Source organism: Triturus cristatus, chromosome 5_1 (assembly GCF_964204655.1).
Source record: "Triturus cristatus chromosome 5_1, aTriCri1.1, whole genome shotgun sequence".
NCBI lineage: Eukaryota > Metazoa > Chordata > Amphibia > Caudata > Salamandridae > Triturus > Triturus cristatus.
This window is the reverse complement of record NC_140587.1, coordinates 993,724,125-993,750,098: the sequence shown is the minus strand read 5'-3', so window position 1 is coordinate 993,750,098 and position 25,974 is coordinate 993,724,125. Positions and strand designations below refer to the sequence as shown.

At 42.5% G+C, this 25,974-nt stretch overlaps 1 protein-coding gene across 1 annotated transcript in view; it reads left to right on the top strand.

The window, feature by feature from the left end:
• Positions 1-25,974, top strand: part of ADCY2 (adenylate cyclase 2) — a 3,557,286-nt gene that overhangs the window by 3,380,615 nt on the left and 150,697 nt on the right. The window contains exon 20 of the mRNA XM_085606100.1: positions 9,813-9,971. Coding sequence (XP_085462226.1) covers positions 9,813-9,971 — 159 coding nt within the window. The remainder of the gene's footprint in view (positions 1-9,812; positions 9,972-25,974) is intronic.

Here is a 25,974-nt window from a genome sequence, read left to right as displayed (position 1 = left end):
TGCAGCTGTATGGAATCAAAAACCTCTTCAAGTTCAGGGGGAGACCATTTCTGTCTGGAGAGCTGCCTGACCCACCGCCGGCTCATTTTCGGAAGTGCGTAGTTCCGAGATATAATCATTCACCCTGGCCTTCTTGATGAGGCCCACCGGTGTCTTGCCCGCATGTTCTCCCTCTCCATATCTCCTAGCGCTAGTCTCTCTGCCAAGATAATGAGTTTCACACAAGGCTGCCTCTCCGAAGTCTCCAATCTTGTCTTTGATGCAGCTCAGTATCTCAGCATTGTTAGTGGCAAAGACTTCTCGCTCTAATAATTGTATCTCCTCCTCAATGCTCTTGAGATCTCCTTGCAGCAAGCACAGAACCCCCACCTGCTTAGCAATACGTTCCTCACATATAACAGTCTTGAGCGCTTCCCGGAGAATCAAAGGGGACTCGACCGACCCTTCATTAGATGCAAAATATTCTATAATTGCAGCCCTGATGGTTTCCCGAAACGCCTGGTTCCGCAAGGCACCCGAGGGGAGCAGCCAGCTGAACGCCCTACTTGGGTACTCCGGCATGGACAGTTCAGAGGGCATCGGAGAGTGATCAGATAGAGTTCTAAGCAAGTGTGCAGCAGCAGTGACCCAAGCCGGCGCGTCTTGGAAGGCGAGCCAATAATCAATTCTTGACCAGGATAGACCAGCAGGGAAAACACAAGTGCCCTCCTCGCTGACTGCATTTCTGCACCGCCAGATGTCTACCAAATCATTGTCTGCCATAATAGTATGAAGTTGTGCCGGCGCACTTTGACGAGGGCACCGGGTGTCACTCGACCTGTCTTTTTCAGTATCTAACACTACATTGTAGTCACCCCCCCAACACAGGATTGCACCCGGTCTAAGAGTGCCAACTAGCCTCCAGATTTCTGCAAAAAATTCCAGGTCATCCACATTAGGGCCATAAATTGAGATCAGCCTGATTGGGTGTACCTCCAGCATGCTCGCCAACATCACATGCCTCCATTGTGTGTCACATAAAGCCATACACGTGTGCCAAGGCAACCCCTTTCTAATTAGTATGGCCTCCCCCAAGCGTAATTAGAGTAGCATGCCACATGCTTTTCGCCAATCCACCCCACGTGCAAATGTGCACAGTTATGTCCTGTCAAGTGCAGTTCCTGCAAAAAACAAATGTCTGCCCCATGGCGATTCAGGTGTGCAGCAACTAATCTTGCTTTGCGCCTATCATTCGTGGCCCTGATATTCCATGTGATTAGTTTTAGTTGGGTCTTCTCCATTCATCATTCATCCATTTACTCAGCATCGAACTCATCCTTGCACTCGAGGACCCTCCCTGAGGGGTACCAAAGGAAGAGGAGGCCTGCGGTACGGGGTGAGAAGAAGAGAAGGGACATCAGGAATACATTTTAACAGGCATGGTACTCGAAATAAGACCCACCCCACACCTGCCTCCCAGCCTTGCAACCCCAACATCACGATCTATGGCGTTTAAGCAAACAGAGAGTAGGAATCATCACTAAGGGGAACCAGTAACTCAGCTGAGGTAGCTGGGTTGCTGGACAATGTGTAAGCAGTTGAGATAATACACCCAACTGCCAATAAGGCAAATATCAACAATCAGTCAAATAATAGAAAAATTAAGAAAGTGGGTATTTACGTTGCAGTTTTGCAATTGGCACCATGTACAGGCAGGCCAAAGCTCCAATACTCTGAGCCACAGAGCTCTTCTCTTTCAATCATTATCACGGATATGGCTGCATTCCTCTGAGTCCTTCTCCAATTGAGGACTCAGCTTCACCGGGCATAGGCTGGCAATTATTGGTCTGGCAGGCATCCCCGGTGGAGGTCTCGGTCCCAGTGACCTATGCGCTCTCTCCACTATACACATGAGAGACAATGAGTCTCCAAATAGAGCTCTCAGCATTTCTTCTACATAGTCTTCGACTCGGGCCATTGCGATGGATTCCAAAACCCCCACTATCCTCAGGTTGTTGCGCCGGTACTTGGCTTCCAAGTCCTCATTTTTGTTGCCAGTCACCTCCAGGACTTTTTCCATACTAAGCAGTTTCTCTCTTGTCATGCAATACTCGTCTTCCTGTGTAGAAGTACGTTGTTCAATTGATCCAATGCATTCATTACGAGTAGTCACCTTCTCTTTTAGATGGTTCATTCTGTCTGTTAGGGAGTCTATTTTATTATCAATGGCCGTGAGGGATCGCTTGAGATCTCTAAACATCTCTCGAATGTCCGATTCTTGGGAGAACGCGCCCCCCCATTTCTGCCTCTTGCTGACCTTCTTCCACGGGTGCTGTGCCTCTGGGTGGCTTTCGTTGTTCGAAGACCAGCTTGGACTGCTGAGTGTCCAACTTCCCCTTTGTGATGGCGTCCTCCTGCCCTCCTATGGGGGCCGCACTCCCCATCACCCAGCAGCGCCAGGTTTGGGGGCACCCCCCCTGAGTTAAATCTGCTGTCTGCCCTGCTAAGAAGACGTACCACCTAGACAGTGATAATTCTCCGCTAGTTCATGGTCTGCTGGCGGACAATGCTGTTAGGAACCATGTCCCAAGTCGTGGACAACACGAGTTGCCCACACTTATGCTGGCATTTTCTTCAGACACATACTGGGGGGTAGGTGCACTCCTGGTCAATGCGCTCATGTACAGTTCTAGCACTGGAGTACTTCCACTTTGAGTCAACACTAATATCTCAGTGGGGGTTAGCAAGAGCACCTTCAGTCACGACTGTGCCACCCGGTATCCTTCAGGGCCGTCTTCTCCCCTGTTCTAATGACTCTGTAGCCTCCAGACGCATCAAACCTACCATGTCCTTTCTTGGGGCCTCCTAGCAGCGGAGAACTCGCTCCCCGCCTGGTCTCACTCCATCGGACACCTCCTCCTATTTCTTTCCCTGATATCTTGGGAATGTCATCATGCAGCACTGGCTGGTTTGTTCAACCGTTTGAAGCACTCCTGTCTCAAGGCCACGTCACTGCCCTTGAGGCCCAGCTCCATCAGGCTCGAGTGCAGTCTGCTGCCTGACTCTCTACTCTTCAGCCATCCGCCTCCCAGGTGTGCTGCGGCACCAGCACTCCTGTGTTCTCTCAACATTCATGTTTTTGCAGCTGCGGCCGGAGGTATTCCTACCTCCATCTCTGGCCCTCAGCAGCCCTGGGTCAGCCCAGACAGACCTCCACAGGAAGGCCCGTGGCACCTAGGTCCCTGCTATGGCTTGGTATCTTCCTCATTGCGTCACAAGGCGCACCCTTTCAGCCGTGTGGCGAACTGTCTACAGCACCACTCACCTCCAGGGGGGGACATATCCGTCCCGGCTCCTAGAGTCTGCAGCCCCCGGTCTTCATTTCTCCCAGCGAACTTGCTACTCAGTGAGCCGCATCCCGGGCCACTCTGCATCTCCGCACTATGGCCGCAGAGCATACCGTCAGCTCCATTTCATCCTGCAGGTCTCTCTCTGGCACTTATTGTCTCGGGCCAACGCTAACCAGGCTCCCAGCAGCTTCCATATGATCCTCACATGCTGCACTTTGCTGATGCCTGCTACATTTGCCGGAAAATTTGCGGATTTACTGTCCTGCCTGCAGAGCCTCACAAAGTGTCGTCCATATTTCAGCCGTGCTTTCTAGTCCCCCCTGATCACCCCCATTCCTTTAAATGATGGGTCAGACAGTTCCTGTTAATCAGTCACAAACTTGGGATCCTCTATCTTGAAGCACTTCTTGAAAGGAAATCTAGTTGTCTGACTGTGCAATTATTAAGAACTAATTGCAGGATGTATGAGTATACCAGGAGTGTTACAAAGGCATTCCCTCTAAGAATGGAATAGCTTCACTGTAAATATAATTGCCCTATTAGAGAGGAATTGCCCACTATATTTTTCAATGTACTAATATAATATAAGATCAACGTGCTATATTTAAAAAAAGCTTTGTTTAAAAACGTTACAATAGCATAACTATTCTCACTGGAAAATGTTGTGATGAGGTAGAACCTCAACGTTACTGCCCATTGCAGACAATTATAACATGTTCAGTTTGGTTGTGAGTCTACCTTTGGCACATATTTGAGTTAGTTTTGCCATAAAGTTGCCCTGTTGTCTATAGTGGCTTCACTCATAAATCATTAGAGATTTCTCCTTTGGCACTTTCAATGATGAAGATCCAGAGAAGTCTGTTTACTGTTGTTTCTGTTTTATTTTTTATAGCGTTTTCCAATGTTACAGTGTTTTCCCTCTGGAGGGATATGCTACCTTTTCTGTTAATGTTTTACACATCTGTGCTTGTTTCACTTTACAAAGAGGTAGCAATAACCTATACCTAGTCAGTTCCATAAGAAGAGCTTGCAGTCTTGTTTAATAGTGAAGCTAATTAAAAACCCAATTAGGGCCTGAGCGGGATATCTCACTAGGAGCCGATATCTCACTAGTAGCCGATATCTCACTAGGAGCTGCTCTTGTTTTAATTGATAGCAAACAGCTAATAATCTGGAAAGGAAAGTAATCAGAAAGCACTCAAAACGAGTAAAATAAAATTCCATGCCCACATTACCTTTATCGTTGATGAAGATAGTACTGAAGGGCATCCCTTGTCCCTAACACCATACATGAGCTCCAGTGCACCAGCATGAAGGCGTCCAGTACCAAATGAACTACAACTGAGAAAAAACTGCAAGGTGCATAAGACAGTGCACAGGTACACACATACGCAGAATCACTGGCTACTCAGAGGCTAAATTGAAGGCGAAGCTTGCTCAGTTGATATCGCACTACGTATCCTGTCAGCAAAAATTGTATAACCACATGATGGTCGACCTTTTTGAGACCTATGTCTGTCCTGCCTCTCCGGTTGTCATGTAGGATGTATTTGAAGCAGAGATAAGATTGGTCTTAACATCATTGTCTTCAAAAATAGAAGCTGAGATCCTATGACACTCCGTCAGTGTTAGGCCTAACTCCCTTGGGTGGTAGTCCCCCAAACATTACACATTCACCCTCCTGCTGAACTACTTTCTGTTGACTTTAGGTCTCTGTGCACTTAACCATTGCTACCCAGTACTAAAGTGTGTCTGTTCTCTTCCTAAAACATGGCACAATTGGCCTATACCTGATTGGTACATTTAATTTACTTGTAAGTCTCTAGTATATAGTCCCACATTTACCCAGGACCCATAAATTAAATGCTACAAGTGGGCTGCAGTACTCATTGCGCCATACACTAAAGTAGTCTTGTAAAACATGTCTGCAAGTCTGCCACTGCAACCTGTGTGCACAGTTTTTAAATTGCCATTTTGACCTGGCAAAATGAACCAATTGCCAGGCCTAAACCATCCCTGAGGCCGGACATAAAGACTTTTAGGGCTGCTAAAAGTGCCCACAACAAGAATGTGTATAGAGCCCAGACAGCGAATAATGGGACCTGGGTGTAGCTTGGAGAGGGTCTTCCTGGCAGGATGGCCGGAGAGGAGCTGCACCCTGCCCTGATTACATTTCAAGGGACTTTTCCCACAGCACACACAAAGGAACCTGACACCAGGACTTCCCTTGCTTTTGTCACCCTAATCATTACCAGGGAAAGACGAAGAACTGACCAGAATCAGTCTTGGGGTTTGGTTAGGGAATTCCTCCACACAAAGGCTGGCACAAGGTACATAATTGGGACCTTCAGAACCTCCCATCAGAACACTCTTGACCTGTGGAGGATTCAGAAGGAATGCCCTGCTGTAATAAGGAATGCCTTGCTGCTTGAAGGACTGTCTTGTTATCGGAAGAAGGAAAATTGGACCTGCTTGCCTTGATCCCAGGATACCTAGAGTGACTAAAAGGGTTAGTTGGCTGACATCATGGGTGAGCTATAGGGTTACAACAAGCTTCCAGAGGCCTCCCAGCAACTGCCCAGCTAACCGGCTGCAACTAGACCTACCTGGACCCTACTGCTGGTCTCTGCTGCAATGATTCCTGATCCCTAAGAAGTGCCCCAAGGTCCTGGACATATGGTTGTCATCAGTAAGAGCTCCTCCACCTTAAAAAGGTGAAAATCCTGATGTTTGGGCTCCTCGTGACCATAAATGGGCCTGTTTGCATGAAGACGCTGCCGCCCATGACAACCACCAACACAAAGTTCCAGTGAGACCTGCTCTTCGCGCTGACAGCCACCATCCACAATGACCGGCAATTCTAGACTTTCACTTTGTGCTGACAGTGACCATCCGTGATGATCCACCAACGTGAAGCTTCAGCAATGACTGTCTCCTTGCGCTAGAGCAACAACCCTTTGTATTGCTTGACCTTCTCTTTGTTCTAAAAGCCTCTTCCTCGTGTCCTCCTCCAGTGCAAACAGAGCTTTTCATGCCGGGCTTGAGACGATAACTCGTCAGTGGGACTGTCCTGGTCCTTGCATACGACCCATGCTCCATTGTAGTTGGCCTGCCTGTGTAATTTTTGTTCCCAGTATAAAGCGACCATATAACTGTGAGTTGTGCTTTCTGCATTTGTACTAAAATAAACTTTGGGATTCAATATATCTTGTTTTACTGATTGGGTTTTTTTGCTTTTGTATCAAATTATTTTATTAAAATTACTCTATTTTCCTAAATTGGTTTGGGATTTTTCATGTCTTGTGTTTTCACCTCATTACTTGATATTGTTCTGCACAAATACTTTACACATTGCCTCTAAATTAAGCCTGACTGCTTTTGTGCCAAGTTACTAGAGAGTTAAGCGCAGGGTGATTTAATGACTGCTGCGGTTCATCCTGACAAGGATTGTGGTTGTTGCCTGAGTGGGGCTTGCACTCCCCTCACCCAATAATCCAGTGTCGTACAATGATAAGATAAACCAGTTAAGAGTGAACAGGAAATAGCAGTTGACCTGAAGAGCAAAATGACCAGTTGCTGTTTTAAGAAAAGAATAGAAAAGAAATTAGTGAATCGTGAGGTGATGAGTCAAATGGTTTTTAAGGTTGAAAAACCTCAAGATGGCTTGGACGGTTAAATCTTGTGGGGTGCAGAAGCAAGTACATATGATCATTTCTCAAGGCACTATAGCCGAGGTTGAGGAACCAGGAGCTGTGCTCTCCTGTCAGCATACACCCCCAGTTCCCGCACGGCATGGACTTCTCAGTCCATGCCATGCAGAAACGTGCTTTGAAGGTCCCAACGCGATGCCTTGCTAAGGCTCACATATGAGTCTTAGCTAGGCACCTCCCTGGGGCCGCCAAAGCAGGACCACCCGACCTAGATTCCAGTCAGAATCTGGCAGGCAGTCTCAGTACATGTTTGGCGGTGTGGCAGTGGAGCGCTGATGTGGCGGCCTGCTGCCACACCACCAAACTCATAATCAGGCCTTTGTCATTCAGGTCCGAGTTTTGAGGCAATATCACTTTTGCCCTCTGTCAAATCTGCTGAGAAATATGTCATCCCAAAGAAGTGTATTAACTGTTTACTCCTACCCTGCTCCAATCTTTGTCCAACGATTAATGGAATTTTACTGGGAGAAACTGTGCTCTGTACCTTTTGCCGGGAAATGTGATCACCGTTTTGTGTGTCGATCACAGAGATCATTAACTCTAATTACAGAACTATTACCAAAAAACGTTCCGTTAGACCGGCCTCAGCCTCATGCATAAAGCTCAGGCGTGGCTCCTGCACAATAGCGGAGGAGCGTTGTCTCACTGCCAGCAGATGAAAAATCAAATGTAGGATACTTTATGTATTACAAATGTTGGTCACCTCCCAAAGCATTGTAAAAGTCAAAATCTGGGCCAGCCCATCAGGAATTTACAAATATGGGCATCCAGTAAAACACATGTTCTTTATAGGCACAACTGCCATCAACTTCTGCCTAAGATAAAATAATTGTTTTTTTAACTGTCAATCCTTCTCCCTCACCCAGATGGAACAGACACATTAACTAACATGAATATTTGTACCTTGCTGCGCCATACTAATAAAGTGTTGTTTTCTTAAATTTGATTTTGAGCTTTGTAATTTGATTAATATGGGAAAGTCATCTCATGTGGCTCGACCAATGCTGTGTGCCAAACTAGAGAACAGAGGGTTGACGCTTCCAGACTTAGAAAATGTTGCAGGACTTCCTAGTTCCTGAAATTAATCACAAATTTACCATTGTCATCATTAGGGGAACGATTAAAGAACATGCTTTGTAGGAATATGCACCTAAATGTAAAGAATCCATTATTCTTCACACATTGTAGGCTGTGTGCCTTGGGTGTGGTTTGTGGATGAAAGGATCTGTGCTGCTACAGTGCTGATTTGGAGAAGTCCACATTTTCCGCTCAGATCAACCACCTCTCAATGGCCAGCAAAAGGGACCAGAGAAGCTGCTCAGCTCCAAGATCCACAAGGACTGTTGTCCTTCTTCATTTTTGCACTAAATGCATGGAACTTATTTTATAGGAAACTTTTTAAGTGCCTCCAACTGTAGAGCCTTTTACCTCTTGGGGTATCATACAGCACAAAATATGAGCGGTGCGCCAGCAAAGAACATATAACAAATGTTTAGGATACCTTAATTGCACACTTTGTGAACAAAACACAATTTCTCAATAACAAACAATAAAATAAAATGTAGTACAATACAATAAACAAAACTGTAAAAAAACGTAGTTAATGATATTTTAACTATCAATATTATTATAAGAAAAGCAAAAAAAAGAGGCCCTACCTTTGGAATTTGTGACCACGGTGTTTTTGCGGCCACACTATTTGGATAAAGAGATTGTGCTGAGGAGATATTTTGAAGTCGGTACTTAGGAACATTGCACGCCCAGTATTATCTTCAAGGGTAATTTGATGCCTGTCAATTGTAGCCTTTTCTATCTAAATAGAGCGTAGACTAGCTCATTCCATGAACAGGTTGTTTATTTTCAGTCTGTGTGTTGCTTCTGATACTCAGTCTTGTTCACAGCAAATAGTAAATATCTTTGAAATTGTATCTCCATAAACTGCATAATTATCTGCCAATCTGTTGCTGACTAGCACTGTTTACCCTGGTGTACCATCAGTTTGGTTTTCCAGTGAGTATTTTGTTTACCTCCTGCGAAGCATTTTAACCCTCCTGGGTCCGGTATGTTCTATATAAAACCCATAATAAATAATCAAGTAAATAAATAACTAGGGAGCATGGATAGGAATATATGCATTTGGTTTAGTCCAGTGAAATCAAATAATAGCCAGTAATGTGAGTATTCACACATATTGCACAGGTAATCTTCTGCCCTACAGATGCATAAGAACCTACCCCTACAGGTTTGCAAAGTGAAGCAAGTTATGGGAGTGTAGTGGAAAGAATCTCCTCTAAGGAAATAATATTTTCCAATAAAAGAGCAAAACAAATCCTGCACAAATATACACTTCTCCATCATTTATTCATGCAGAATTTTCACCTGGTGCTAATTTTGCAACTGAGGTACAACTTTCTTTTATTTCATGTAGTACTTCTGGGATTTGGAGACTCCAATAAAATTAATAAGACTACCTCTGCAAGAGTAGAGAACCGACTTAGCTAAAGAGGAATATTCATATATTGTTATATTCTACTGCCCTGAACCAGATCTAGGAATCAGTAATGTTTTAGCTTAAATTTTCAATTGTGTAGCCCGTGTTGCACATTTCCTAGTCTCAGAAGCGTCATTCCTCAGCAGTTCTTTTTATCATATCACAGTTACAAAGCTGAATGAGGGAGTGAAATGTATGCTTGCTATATGTTGTCTCTTAAACCTGGACACTCTCAGGACACATTGCCTATTGTTTCTTTACCTCTGTGTCCTCTTGTAACAGAATGAATATTACTGTAGGTTAGACTTCCTATGGAAGAACAAATTCAAAAAAGAACGCGAGGAAATTGAGACCATGGAGAACCTCAACCGAGTGCTGCTGGAAAACGTACTCCCCGCCCACGTGGCCGAACACTTCCTAGCCCGGAACCTGAAGAACGAGGTCAGTCACAGTGGTTTAAAAAAAATATCTATTGTGTTTTTTTCACCTGACGTCCCAAACACGCAAAATACACCAGCATGGACCTCTCACCCCAGACCCATCTCTTCCCCCTTCCTAGAGTGTTGATTCCTTAATTAATATTTCGTATAATTAACGTTTGTGTAAGCAACACTAGTAATGTACTAATTGAAATAGACCATTCTTTCAGATCTTATCCTGTCCTTCCAGACTTTACAGGAACATGGACAGGGCCACTGGAATTATGCGGCAGGAGAGGGCCAAATTATGCAGCAGGGTTGAGTAAATTATGCTGCAAGAAAAGGCAAATTATGCACCATAAAGCAGCACATTTGAAATAGTATAACTTCATTATTTAGACATTTTTAAATACAGCAAATCTATAAGTATGCAAAAATCGCCACACCTGCACAATCGCCTAATTCATTTGGCCTTGAACATGGACAACATTCGTTTATAATTATAAGTGTATTTTAAGGTTTAAATCCGTTAATTAACAACAGAAATTATATCCAAATGAACAGATGCATATGTTGGCATACCTTGTTGGCTTATTCGTTAGAGCTATATACATTCTGGATGAGCCATTGTTAATAGCGATAATTGGCTCAAAAAGAGTAGAATATTGCCAAACTGCCATTAAAAGCTTTAAATTGAATTGATAACTGGAGGTGTCTGTGTTGGGATTAAATGCACATGGTCACTACCAATATACATTACACAAATTGCGACGTTTTGCGACTTGCAATTTGCGACTCGCAAAATGGAATTAACAACAGTGTCTCAGACACTGTTTGAGATTCTTAATAAGGTCACAAATTGCCTGCCTCATGAGGCCGATGCAATGTGTGACCCCATTGGCAATGGCTAGCACTCCCAGGGATGGTGGCCTGCCGGGGTCAGCAGACCTCCATGTCTGTGACTGCTGTTTAAATAAAGCAGTTTTTTTTTTAATGCAGCCCGTTTTCCTTAAACGAAAACGGGATGCATTTAAAAAAGAGAAATGTTCCATTTCTCTTTGATTTTATATGAGTAGACAGTGGTCCCTGGGACTACTGCCTGCTCTTAAAAAATATATTCGCTGCCAGTCACAAAGGGGCTTAACAACTTTTTGGAATGGGTGGTAAACGGTGAGTGTTTTGCTGCCGCAATTGCGGCCGCAAAACAATCGTACATTGAAGTGCAACTCGCTATTAGAAAGGGACGCCCTTGGCACGCCCCTTCCTAATAGCGAGTCGCAAACATTATTTTGCGAGTCGGTAATAGGTTACCGACTCGCAAAATAGGGTTTGTACACAGAGCAGACCTTTTTTGCAAACGCAAAAAACGGTTGCACATCTGGCCCTAAATGTTATATGGATCAAAGTATGTTTTATGGTTCAAAGGCTCTTAAATATCCTTCTATTTCTAATGTAGCTGGTAACAGGAGTTGGAGTTCCAATCAGGATAATAAGATCCGTGGAAACTTCACAGTTCTGTGATGTTTCACGTGGAGATTCCACCTGCTGGAGTGCAATTTACGAGTGAACTACAGGGCGAAATGAGGAATTACTGGCCCAATCAAGAGCAGAATTCCATGGTATTTCCTCTTTTCTATGGGGACCTTCAGTGTCCCACTTCTCATCCCTGGTATCTAAACTCTGAGAATGGAACTAACAGGCTCGTTACTGAGATTTCATAATGATGATGCCCGAAAAATCTGATAAATTAGACTTGTTGAACATATGCTTCATTCATTGAGGTTTATAGTGCTCTGTTATGCTGTAAGACCTTACATTGTGATTTTTGTATGCTGAGCTAAATTTGATGAAAAATTAAAAATATTTATCCAGATCAGTGTTATTACAACCTTAGATGTCATGTAGATGAGCACCTTTACAGTGTTTAAGAAATAAATATCATGTAATGTTAAAAGGCATGGGCTGTCGGTTTAAATAGCCACAAAGTATAAACCTTAAGGAAATCAGTAAGTAAAGAATACACAAGGACTGTCATTGAACCAGAAAGGTATTATCATGCCAGATTATGACCTCTTAGCTTTCACCTGATGGTAGCTTGAGCCCAGCAAGTGTTGGCAAAGGCAGTACCAAACCCATTGTAATCAACGTTGGGGATGGATACAGGGCCAAGTATTTGTATGTGGTTTTTATTTGCATTTTCTTTATAGTGCACAGAAATTCCTTTGTTGATTATGACCACAAGTTTAGAGTTATTGTCACATATTTGAGGTCTGCTTGGTTAAGCTTCACACAAGCAAATTCAGATTTTACCACATGTTGATAGTCCTCCAGAAGGTACCAATCTCTGGGTCTGATTCACAAAGCTTACTTTGTAGCATGTTTTGTAGCATTACAGAACATAAAACGAAACAGGCAACAAAATGTAGTTTCTGCTCATGTACGTATGTGTTTTAGCAGTCAATGTGGAAGAGGCAATGTAGAGTGGGTGGGACATTCACCTAAAGAGGATGGGATTAAAGTTTAGTGGGGATCAGGGATGGGTTTAGGAAGGAACATCACCCACCCACACAAGAGTAAGCCAAGGGCTTTAAACTGTGGGGTGAGACATGCTACTTACACTTTTGTAGTAAGTTTACACTCGGAGGCCCAGCTTCAGGAAAGTAAACATGCACTTTATGTATGTTTACTACTTTCTGGTATTCACAAGCAACTCCACACTCCCTATACTTATTTATGCTGAGTTCTCAGCCACGATTGCGGAGTCTCCGGGTGCAGAGAACTCCGCACACATGAGTGTAGGGAGAGCAGAGTCATAAAACTGCATTTAGTTTGTGATACCAAGAAGTAGCAAACTTATACAAAAGTGTAAACTTACCTTCGTGAAACAGGCCTTGAGTTTGTGAATATCAAAAGTAGTAAAATTACTCGAATGTGTATATTTACTAAGGAGTGTAAGTTACCTTTGTGAATCAGGCCCTGTGTCTTCAGGTAGCTACGTTTTGTAGCATTGTGAAGTTAAACTAAAATTCATGACATTGTGGTGGCAGAGGGGCAAACCATCAGGTAGGCTTCAAAAACATTATTCAGGAAATTATTAGCACTCCTGCAATCATGTGCTTCAAACCAGTTCCTGTCACTGGTTTCAGAGATTACTAGAAAATAATACCAGCAGTGCCTGAGGTCCAAGTTTTCATCCTTTCTTTACCTGGGCTTTCCAAAGTTGTTCCTTCTACTTTGCAGTGCAAAAACATGTCCTAACCTGAGACGTGAATTCAGAAAACCATTGTCTTTTATATTCCTTCCTCTCTCCACAGTGGTGGACTAATCCTCCCTCCTTTATTTGCTCCCCAAGGAAGTTTATCTCCAGAAAGAGCTAATTCTGTCCATCCTACCCTTTCACGTCTTATTAAAAGGGAGAAGACCGAAACCCAGACAGTGCAGAGCCACCCAGCAGTATTTGCATGATAAAGTAAATTCTTATGTTAGGTTGTGGTAACCATAGACAGCCTACTTCCTAGACACATTTTCACCCTGGAATGGAACAAGAAAATACAAGTGTTGTCCAAAGACAACAGCTCGGATTCTTTTGAAAGGGGAAGAAAGTAGGACGGACTGGAATAATTGTGATTCATAAAAAATTGGGTTTATAAAATACTTCACTAGTCATCGTATATCAGATTCTCAACATGTCTCCAATCTGCACGAAAATGATTTAAAATCACATCTTTCCACACACATTCACATAGAACTGGAGCAGTACATAGTCATTCCGGGCTTCTTTTTATGGTCCAAAACATATTATTTTTGATATGAAACGGAAATTGCATATAAGGGCTATAAAGAAGATTTTAGTGGCTAATTCAACCGCCAAGAACGCCTCCAGTGGCACGTGATTGCCATGTTTTTTCTCATGCCCTCCCTCCCCCTTAGGTATTTCTGACTTCAAGCAGTGGATAATGTGATGTCGTGGATCCCTTTCTGGTTTGTCTCGGATATCTCAAATTTCATAAGAATATCTTGCCTCAAGCTCAGAAACATATTTTCCACCTGACTTCCCACTCCTCCTACGTGTTGTATTTAGGCTTTACGTGTTATGTCCGTGAAGTTGACCAGCTACGTACTTGGGAGCTCGTGGGGATTCTTGTTAGGAATGTAGAATGCGGGGGAGTCAAGGAAGGCAGTTGCAGCGGGGAGTGGACAGCGAGATGGTGTAAACCGATGGGGCGTATGATGTAACTCAATCTATTTCAATAAAACCAAGAACCACGGGACTCTCCTGACTTGTCACTTTCATCTGGTACTGGAGCAGTTATAAAAGTGGCGACGATCGGACTTGCCGTGCAGCGTGACTTCACTTGCTAATTTGTATTTCGAGAGGTACGTGGTATGTTTTTACATATTTAATCGGGGGCACGCATCGAGCCTCATTACCCATACCTGTTTTGTTATTGAGAACTCACATGGCCCCATCGGAGATCTCGTGAATGTCCATTTAACAGTAACCCGAGTGAATCGGGAAGCTTGAAATATGAGCGTTAACTTAAATTGCCAAGGTTTTTGAACTTTCATTTAAGCTAAAGTGGGATTTTTACCTTGGAAAAGCCGTTGTGGTGCTCTACGCTCAGTATCCGAAAATAAACACCGAACGAGGACAGGAACGTCACCGTCACGTAGCCACCATTCCAGGACAAAGCTTTTGTGATGAGTGCTTCGTTGCGCAGCTGTGCGTGAAACGTTTTACGTCATTGCTTGTAGCGTTGTTCGTTGCGTAGCAACAGTGCCATCTAGTGGAGAGAGTCTGATTCAAGTTTTCAAGCATTTTCTCAGTGCAAGTAAATTATCGTGTTTGAACGATGGTTGCGTTTTGAAGGTCTGAAACCTTGCTTAAAGTTTTCCAAGGAAGCTCACATCACTCAGACAACGGAGACAACTTTAATTATTTTATTTTATTTTGTTTCTTGAGAAAATAATAGCTTTATTCTACAGTGACACTCCAAGATCGAAATATTAATGACCACGGTGACTACATTATTTATTTTAACTTGTTTTGTTGAACCATTTAGTGACTTATTTCAAGCAATATTGTTTTTCTCTTTCATCCTTATGTTTCCAAGTGCAGTAGTCAATTTTTATGAACAGTTTTCAAATGTGTAAATAACTTAACACCGTGGTGTGATAATATTTTTAATATTCACAGATTTCACCATGGAAACCAATGCTGTTCTTGCTCCACCTAAATTTTTACAAAACCCAGGTCTTCCTCCCATGGCTTGGGAAGATTGGCGAGAGTCTTTTGAAACTTACCTTGAGGCTATCGGGGGTGAAACATTTTTAGCTTCACGTAAGTTAGCTCTCCTAAAACACAACCTAGGAGTAGAAGGTAGGAAAGTTTTAAAAACTTTACCTAACCCTGTAAACGTTAATGTAACTACCAACAATGCAGTACTTGGAGATGATGGAGGAAATTCCACGGATGAAGAAACTGTATTCGATAGTTCCAAAACAGCTTTATATGTCACTGACGAGTATGTTGAGGCATTTTGTGCTTTAGAAGAGAATTATGGTAAAAAAACGAGTATTGTTGTCGAAAGACACAAATTCTTTTCGAGAGCACAATTAACAGGTGAAACAGTAGAACAGTATGTTGCTGTGTTAAGAACGTTAGCTGCAACTTGTAAGTTCAAAGATTTACATGAAGAGATTATCAGAGATCAATTTATAAATAGAACAAACATTCCAAAAGTTCAAGAAAGACTTCTAGACCTAAATGACCCTACCTTACAAAAAACTATTAGTCTAGCTAGAAAAATTGAAAATACTTCACGATATGTAAAAGAATTAAAAGGGGAAAATCCTAAAAACCAAAGCGAAGTAAATCTTTTAGATAACCGCACAACTAGGACCACAGCTACAATGCCCAAGGATCATAATAACTCTCACAAACCGAAATCAAAATCAGAATATGTAAGACACAATGATTTTCACACTCAGCACAACAAAGGCAAAATGCAATCATCCAATCTTAAATGTTTTTGTTTCAGGTGTGGAAGCTACACTCACACCGCCAAATACCCACGATGTCCAGCCATTAATGTCACTTGTTTTAAGTGCAATAAGACAGGTCATTTCTCGAAAATGTGTAAAACGGGAGATTGTGAATTTTGGAAACACTCAGTAAATACAGTTAATTATAATTATGATTCACCTTCGAGTGATAGGGACAGTGATATCGAAGTAATGGTCATTTGGGATTTGGAAGTCAATGAAGTGTCAGGTACATATCAACCACCTAAATGCGTTTTATCAATCGATCAAGTGGAAATTTCTATGTGGGCAGATTCGTGTTCACCCTTCACAATTATTGACAAGAATATGTGGTTTTCAATCAATAAGAACAGTCTTTTACCGTCAGATGTGGAACCGGTAGGGTATGGTGGAAACAAACTCCCAGTCTTAGGATATTTCGTGGGTAACATATCATACAAAGATAGAAACACTCATGCTAAAATTTATGTAGTTGACAAAGGTAGAGCTTTGTTAGGGTGGAAAGAACAAAAAAGTTTGGGTATAATTCTTGATCCAAATCACCCCAACCAAGTTTTACTAACTAGTGACTCCCACATCACAGAGTGAGGTGTGAAATTTCCTGAGTTATTTAAAACAGAATTGGGTTGTTTAAAGAAATTTGAACATCGTATCATATTAAAATCGGATGCCATCCCAATAGTTCACAAAGTTCGAAATGTTCCCTTGATTTTAAGACCACAATTGAAGCTGGAACTAGACAGATTATGCAGGGAGAACATAATAGAGCCTATAGAAGCATCCGAATGGCTTAGTCCAGTGGTTTTGGCACGCAAACCCAACGGAAATTTGCGTATGTGTGTAGATCTAAGAGATCTGAATAAAAATATTTGGATAGACCGGCATCCCCTCCCACGCATCAATGAAATGATAGCTAGTGTCAAGAATGCCAAATATTTTTCAACTATTGATTTGTCTAATGCATACCACCAGATAAAATTGCACCCCACCTCACGTCATCTCACATCATTTATTACACCTGAGGGCGCATTTCAGTTTCTCAGAATGCCTTTTGGGTTAGCTTCTGCGGCAGCAGTTTTTCAAAGAATCATGTGTAGTATCCTAAGGGGTATAAACAACATGCTAGTTTTTCAAGATGATGTGTTAGTGTGGGGAAAAGATCTTTTGACTCATGATGTAATTTTGGAAGATGTCCTAGGAAAACTCCAACAAGCTGGGTTGACACTTTCAGCTGATAAATGTAAATTTGCTGTTACACAGATTGACTATTTAGGTCACACCTTGTCGGCTGATGGTGTCAAACCTAAGAAAAATCTTTTGGATGCGATTAATAATGCTCCGTCTCCTATTGATAAGGAACAACTTCGTTCATTTTTGGGGTTAGCGGAGTACTATTCTAAATTTGTAGATCATTTCGCGTCTAAAGTCCATTGTTTGAGACTTTTGATGAAAAAGGGGGCGAACTTTTTATGGAGTCCCGAATGTCAAACTGCATTCGAAAATCTTAAGAATGACATCAGTCAAGCGGTTGCACTTAAACCATATGACCCTCACAACAAGTCTATCATTGTAGTAGATGCCAGTTCGTATGGTTTGGGGGCTGTTTTAATGCAAAGAAGTGGTAATTCTGAGTGGGTAGTAGCATTTGCTTCCCGTACCTTAAAAGGTGCGGAAGCTACTTATTCAGTTATTGAAAAAGAAGCTCTAGCGTGTTTTTGGGGCATTAACCATTTCAGAACGTATATTTGGGGCACACATTTTGAATTAAGGACAGATCACAAACCCTTAATAGACATTTGTACAACTAAAGGAGCTGGGAAGGCCACCCCCAGAATTGCGAAGTGGTTGTACAGACTACAAGAATACGATTTTCAAGTGGTGTATGTACCCGGCCTCAAAAACATCAATGCTGATTGTTTATCACGTTTACCCCTCCCAGAAGTATCCAAGGAGGACATTCCTCATGAAGACCTTGATGGAGATTATTTGATAGCTTCAGTAGAGGAAGCTTGCAATGGGGCAATTAGTTTTGAGGAATGGAAACAGGCTACTCTTAGTGACCCAGCATTACAACGGATAGTTTCATGCTCTGCCAATCAAAGTAATCATCAAATCTGGGACAACATAGAGTTAACTGAATACAAAATGATTTGGTCTGAATTGTTTGTTGAACCTTCTTCAGGCATAGTTAGAAGAACTGACAAATTAGTAGTGCCTTTGGGATTACGCCCAAGGTTGTTAGAACTGCCACATGAGGGACATCCTGGCATGTCCAGCATGAAAAGGAAGGCGAGGTGTGATTTTTGGTGGCCTGGTATAGATAAGGACATCGACAGATATGTGAGAAATTGTGTAGCTTGCATGTGTAGTGACAAATCACATACATCACAAGACACGACCATTGCACCTACTCCTTTTCCAGAAAAACCATGGCAAAAACTTGCTATGGACATATGTGGTCCGTTCAATACAAATTATATAACTGGTAAATTTGCCTTCGTATTGATGGATTATTACACTAAATGGCCTGAAGTTGCTTTTATAAGAGAAATCAAGGCATCTAATGTTATCTGTTTTTGTGAGGAAATTTTTCATAGAGAGGGTTATCCTGAAAGCATCACTACTGACAATGGGCCGCAATTTTTAGCCAAGGAATTTCAAGACTACATGAAAGTCCATGGGATTAAACACATGACTACTGCAGTGTATAATCCTAGGGGAAATGGAATGGTTGAGAGATTCAATCGTGTGTTGAAGGAGAGTATACAGTTGGCTGAAACGGAGGGTGAGGATTGCAGGTTATCAGTTAAAAAAATGTTATGGAATTATCGTAACACTCCTCATTCAGCTACTCGGGAAACTCCATTCAGTCTTCTCAAGGGCAGAATGGCTTGTAGTAAAATCACTCCTGCTTGGATGCATAAGGAAAGTGTTAAGGAAATTCCACGTGTAACTATAGAACGAAGAGTCAGTGATTACCAACATAAATATGTTTGGAGACACAATAGCAGGATAAAGGGGCAAACACGACCAATCAAAACTGGGGATTGGGTTAGAACGTCACTTGAGGGGTTACCCAAAACAGGAATGTCCAAATGGTCGAAACCCAAAGTTGTATGGAAAACTAGTGGGAATTGTGTAAAGTTAAGTGATGGAAGATGGTGGAACCTCAGGAAAGTGACTTTATGCAATGAACTTGAATGTAGGAGGGAAATTAATGATGAGAACAGTGTTTGTTCTCCAAAACCTCGTGACCTTAAGGGAGTTCCCCCCAATAATAAAAGATGTGACGACTCATCTGTTACACGCAATGTGGGTTCCAGGAGACTATCAGGGCGAATCATTCATAAGCCATCCTGGCAGAAAGATTATGAGTGTTCCTAATTATGGGGCAGTGTATGTATTTTTCTTATTTTTTGTTATTTTTTTTATTTTGCAATTTGACACTGCAATTTATTTATATTACTGTTTTTATTCAAAATGTTTGGTATTTATTAGTATTATTTGCGAATAGATCTTTATCTTTTGTTTTTGGAGAAGGGAGATGTGTTGTATTTAGGCTTTACGTGTTATGTCCGTGAAGTTGACCAGCTACGTACTTGGGAGCTCGTGGGGATTCTTGTTAGGAATGTAGTATGCGGGGGAGTCAAGGAAGGCAGTTGCAGCGGGGAGTGGACAGCGAGATGGTGTAAACCGATGGGGCGTATGATGTAACTCAATCTATTTCAATAAAACCAAGAACCACGGGACTCTCCTGACTTGTCACTTTCATCTAGTACTGGAGCAGTTATAAAACTACGACTTGTAAGTTATCCTCTCTTTGCTTTAAGCTCTCAGTTACAGAGGTTCTGCCATTACCTTGAGGTGACCTTGTGCTTAGGGTAGAGAAGAGACTAGCGTTTACCTCCACACTCAGGTTTTCACTCTGCCCTTCACTGCCGTGTATGCCCCTTGCCAGCGGGAAGAAACGGTTTTCCAAAAGTAGGGGAGCTGACTTCATCTGTGGGGTAGCCTTATTCCAGTCCCCCTGAAGTGAAGCAATGTGTTCCATTATTTTAAAGTATGAGCTGAGGGATGGAGGGGGCTTTGTGGGTGCACGTATCTCCTTAGGGCCACAACGTTTAAGCCTCCTTCCGGATTTTGCCACCTTTCTGGAGACCGGAACAGCCTCCCTTACAACCTGCTCCCTGATTCGCCCACCTTTGCCTCTACCTTTTGTCTCAGGGAGTGGCCGTAGCTGATATCGACTCCTGATTTGTGTCTCCTTATTTACAGATGTGTTGACTAAAGCACCCCCCCCCTTATCAGGTATATTCAGACCACTCAAAAAGGTGGTACTTACTCCTATACCCTCAATGGCACTTTCTCCCCCCACCTTCCACCGTTCTTTAGCAGGGTGCAATACCTTAGAGGGAGAATCCTTTTCCATCAGCTTTGGAGACCCCTGTACCTGCAGTCCAATTCCCCTCAGACTCCAACTCTTTTCCACCATTCAGGGTCCTCAACTTGCGTGTTCCGACCATTAGTCTGCTCCTCCTCCCCACTGCAGCTCACGCCGCATCTCCTCTCCAGCAGCCACCATCCTGTTCTGTCTCTGCCTCCTCCGACCCGGAATCCTTCCAGCAGGGAAGCCGCTTGCGTCCTCTTCCAGAGGTCCACAGCACGCCGCCAGATCCCTCGCTGCACTTCCGTGTAAAAACCCATGAAATCCGTCCACGGGTGAGTTTACTTTGCTGTTTTGGGGGTCCGTAGGTTATTCATTCCATTACTCCATTATTTTGGCTGCATTTCCAATTATATGCAGTCTAAGTACTCTCTTTGCTCCGTGAGCTCCCGCGACCGGTGTCAGTATGCCGCCATGTTTCCCAATCAGGCCTTTGGATTCTTGTACCTTTGTTGTTTTTGTCCTTTTTGTTCCATGTCCTACATACTTCTGAATTTCTCGTTCTGGGGTTCAGATTTTCTGTATCATGTTCTGCCTTTGAAATTCTTCATGGCAGCCTTTGGACTTCCAGACATGGCTAGCCTCTCTATAGTGTCCGATATAAAACTGACTTTCCAGAAAAGGGTGGGGGAGGCATCCTGCTTGTTTGATCTCTGACTAAAGATGGAAATAAAGGACTATGTTCTAAATTTTTCACTTTCCTCGTCTCTGTTAATATTTTGCCAAATTGGGCCCTTTAAGATCCCCGGCCATCCAAGTAAATTATGGTGTCCTGCAAGCTTACATGATCTTCCCCTCAATATTCATTTTCTATATGGACCCACTTAGGTAGCTGAACCTGGACAAAGAATCACAAATATGCCAACAATACACAACTAACAAGTAACCAGCCCATCTGACACTGCTATTTTTTTTTTTTAGTCCTCATTCCATCTCCAATCTCAAAATAAGCACCTTACACGTTGTGATGACCCTGGTGCCTAGTGGATTGGACACATTTCTTCAAGCAACAAAAAACAACAAGCGTTGTTTAATGGGCCCCCTCTTGTGCAGCTTTCTTCCTAAGCCCAATGCTATGTGAGATGTAATCATTGGACCATACCATGCCCCCGCGGTTCTCGTAGATTCTCTCCTGTCCACCTTCTCAAAGAAGGTCACTGAGCTCCTCCATTCCTGCCACGAGGAGACAGAGCTTTCAGTCCATAATTTATAAATGTCCCTTCTTGCTATGAAGATTAGGTAAAACATCAGATGCCTTTGTTTAACATTAAGACATGAACCCTTTAGATCTTACGGCCTTATCCCAAACATGATTAAATCCGTGCTTACCTCCACTTTGGTGCCAATCACGTCAGAAATGTTCTTACCAACGGCCAACCAAAACACTTCAAGTTTTGGGCAGGTAGCCAACATATGCATGTCATCTGCATCAGCTCGTCCACAACGCTTGCATTTGGAGTCGCCATTTCTCTTAAATTTGGCCAATTGTTTTGGAGTCCAGTATATTCTGTGGAAAGTAAAATAGTGGTTCTTCCTTAATGCAGCAGACTAACTATCATATAAAGTGTAGATAGAGATACTTTCCATAATTCTTCCAGCTCGGCATCCGACAAGTATCCTTCCCATGGCAAAAAGGGAGCTCTCATCCTTTCGTTGGAAGCCGCAAATAGATGGGAGTACCATAATGCCTCTTCCTTCTTTCTTGCCTGTGGGTTTTGAAGCTCTGTTTCCATTTGGTTGGGATTTTTGCTTATCCAATCATGATTTTTCATCCAAGACTTTATTTGGAATATTTTAAATCTGGAGAGTCTCCCTTCGGTCTTATGATGCCAGTACTCCCAACTCAAATTATATTCTTCGTATAGCAGGTGCCCCCATCTGCTTATCCCACTCCGTCTCAAGGGTTCTGTGAGGGAATCTAACATAAATTTTGGAGTGCCAGGGGAATCCCATATATATGACCACGAGCTATAATATAGGATACCCACAACAGCTTTAACTTCAAACCAGATCTTGGCTGCCGCTTTAAAGCATTTTAGTCTGACCTTCTTAAAATATTTTGGGGCCCCGAATTTGTACAGGAAACCTTCTGTTGACAGCTCGTAAAGCATTACACCGACTAAAGTCTCATCTGGGCAGGATAATAACATTCTATTATTTTTTAGTTGAAGGGCCCAACAGTATAATTGTAAATCAGAAAGCCCTAGCTCCCCTACGATAGCTTTCCTCCTCAACTTCTTCCAAGAAAGACGCACACCCTTATTAGCCCAAATAAAAGAAGGTATTTTCCTTGTAGAAATGCCTTTTTTCTCAAAATGTAAGGGAATGTTATCAAACGGGAAGGTAATTTTAGGTAGAAGGGACATTTTGACCTGATTTATATGCCCATAAATAGACAGTGCAAGATTTTGCTATCTTTTTAACAATTTCCCTGCTCTCTGGATTATCTTCTCAAAGTTTGCGGTAGTCAGTTTCCCTAGGTCCCTAGTTATAGAGATTCCCATGTAACTCATGACTGTAGCACTTCTTATTTCCCCTTCATTTTAGTTCCATCCCATTACTTCAGTTTTTTCCTCATTGATTTTATATCCTGAAACGGTACAAAATTCTCTTGCCTCAGCCATAAGTTGGGGTAGTGCTGAGTGCACATCCGAGGTGAAGAGCAATAAATCATCCTCGTATAACGCGATTTTCCTTGTAAAAGTTTCAAACTTAAATGGTTTTATGCCCTTGTTCAACCTCAAGCTTTGAGCAAACGGCTCAACATAAAGATCAAAAAGTATGGGTGAAAGAGGGCTACCTTGCCTTGTCCCTCTTTCTATCGTCACTAGGGGTGATAGGCCATCATTCACTAGAATGCGAGCAGTTTGACTATTATAAATCTTCTCTAGCGTGCCTATCATTGCTGTACCCAAACCAAACGATCCATTACTGCCTTAAGATAATTCCACTTAACCCGGTCGAATGCCTTCGCGGCATGTACCGTCACAACCGCCAAGGGAAGACCTTTTGTTGTAGCTAGGTCTATGGTACCAATCAGGGCATGATTCAACTCCCTCAAAAACTCCTTTTGATCTTCAAGTATTAGGTACCCGACTACCTTATTCATACGTGCTGCCAATATACTGGTAAAGATTTTATAATCAGTATTGAGTAGGGAAATGGGGCGGACTGATTGGCATTGGAGGATGCTTTTACTTGGCTACCGGATAAGCGTTATAACTGCTTCATTCCATGACTCCGGTATAGGCATGCCTTCTACCAGGATAGAGTTAAATAGTTTAATCCAAACTGGAACAATCCCTTCAATAATTCTAGAATAAACATCACCAGTGATTGTATCGGGGCCCTCCGCCTTGCCTTTCTTTATTTTTTTAACAGCAGTAAGTATCTCACTACCTGTTATCTCCCGAGATAAATAACCCTGCTGTTCTAAAGTTAATTTAGGGAGCTGCTTCTCCTGGAGCCAGGCATCTATCTCCGCTCTATTTATTACGAGATCTTCCGCATATTGATCCTGAAAAAACTCCCTGAAGGCCTCCCTTATTCTGCTGCAATCTTTGGTAGTGTGCCAGAAATCGTCCACTTCAATCCTTCTAACGTAGTTTCGATTTGTCTCTAACCTTGCATTCCATGCCAACAGTATCCAACAGCATTCCCTCTGCACTGTATCCCTGGCTCTACTTATTTCCCATTGTTGTCACACCTTATCTCCCATCTTAACTCTAAATTTCACCTGTAGCTCCTCCAGTGCCCCAGCTGTCACCTTCCTATATTCATCACTTAAACAATCTCTCTTCAGTATATTTTCTAATTCTCTTATCCTTTCCTCCAGGCTGGAAAATTCCTTTCTCTCCTCCCTTGCCCAGTTCACTGATATACTTTTTAGTTCCCCTCTTAATCAAGCTTTAGATGCATCCCACACTACATTTAGGGGAGCCGATAACAAGTTGATAAAGAAAAACTCCTCTGAACCTTGTATCAATTTCGAGACCACTTCCGCCTGTAGTAGAATCCTTCTATTGATTGTTCATCTCCTGGGACCTCGTGAATCTTGCAATTCTAATTTAAGAAGGACTGCCGCATGGTCTGAAAGGTGAATAGGGAGGTGCTCTATTTCTACCACTTTCTCCACTTCATTCCTGTCCATGAAGTAATAATCCAGCCGAGAATAATGAATATTTTTTTACTGTGGATAGTATAATCTCTTCGATTCCCTTTAATTCTGCAAAAAACATGTCCAGCAGATATGCCCTTATATTCGGGGAATTAATTTGTAAACATGCAGAGGATCTATCCAGAGGGTTAGCTAAAAGGATGTTAAAATCCCCCTCTAAATTATAGGTGCCTTAAAATAAACCAAAGTTGAAACATATTTGCCAGATTTGAATTATCGTCTATATTCGGACCATAGTAGCTCGCTACCATGAATAATTTTTGGCTTATTTTAACTTCTGCCACAATTCAACGTCCCTCCTCATCTGCCTTGTGGAGAATCAACTTAACTCCTGATTTTATTCTGACTAATAATGCTACCCCCTTAGTGCAATGTACCTCATCTGTGACTACAAAACTTTCCACCCACTTTTGTTTGGAAAAGAGATCTTCACACTCCTGCCTCCTAAGATGTGTCTCTTGCAATAGGATTAACTGAGATTTTTGTTGCTTTAGGTAGTGCATAATAGCCTGTGGCCTCTTCCTAACCCTCAATCCATTCACATTCCAACACAGAATTTCAAAGAACGCTAACCCTTCACCCTTTGTGCTCATTCTTAATTCTTATTTTTTTCTTTACTTTGCTTCATTTTACTATATTTTTCTTTTTCATTGTCGCTTAAGAGGCGATTAGGTCTAAACGGTGCTATTCTGCTGCAGAAACATGAGGACTAAAAATATTGTTTTAATTTTTTTCCCTCTGCTCCCCACCTTCAGTGCTCCCCCCGCCCCGGGAACCCTCCCCCTCCTGCAACTAGGCCTACTCATGACCTATTTGAGCTGACCCCCGAGGCAATAACCAACACTATTTTTCCTGTGTCTCCGCCTTTTACATCTTTATTAAGAAATTGTCCACGTCCGCCGGATCTGAAAAATTGTGCATTTTATTCTGCCACATCACTCTCAACGTTGCGGGAAATTTTAGTGGAACATTCGCACCAAGCGCTTTCAATTCCCCCATTCTGTTTCCCGACTCCCATTGCCTGTCTGCCGTTTCTTTCGAGATCTCTAATCGGATCTTGAAAGTAACCCCCATTGCTTGTAATGTTTTCTCCCTCAGGGCCAGATTTAACATGCTCTCTTTTACAGTGTATGATAAAAAATTCACCAAAATTTTCCAAGGGCTCTTCCGTCCTGGGCGCAAGTTAAAAGGGTCCCTGTGTAAATGCAGTATATCCAACTGTAAGTTAGCAAGCTGCTCTTGCGGAAACGCACTTCTCAACAGCTCTATCACAAAGCGTTTGATGTCTGTACCTTCTGCACCCTCCACAGCTCCCAAAATTCTAATGTTATTTCTTTGTGCGTTATTCTCTAACCTTTT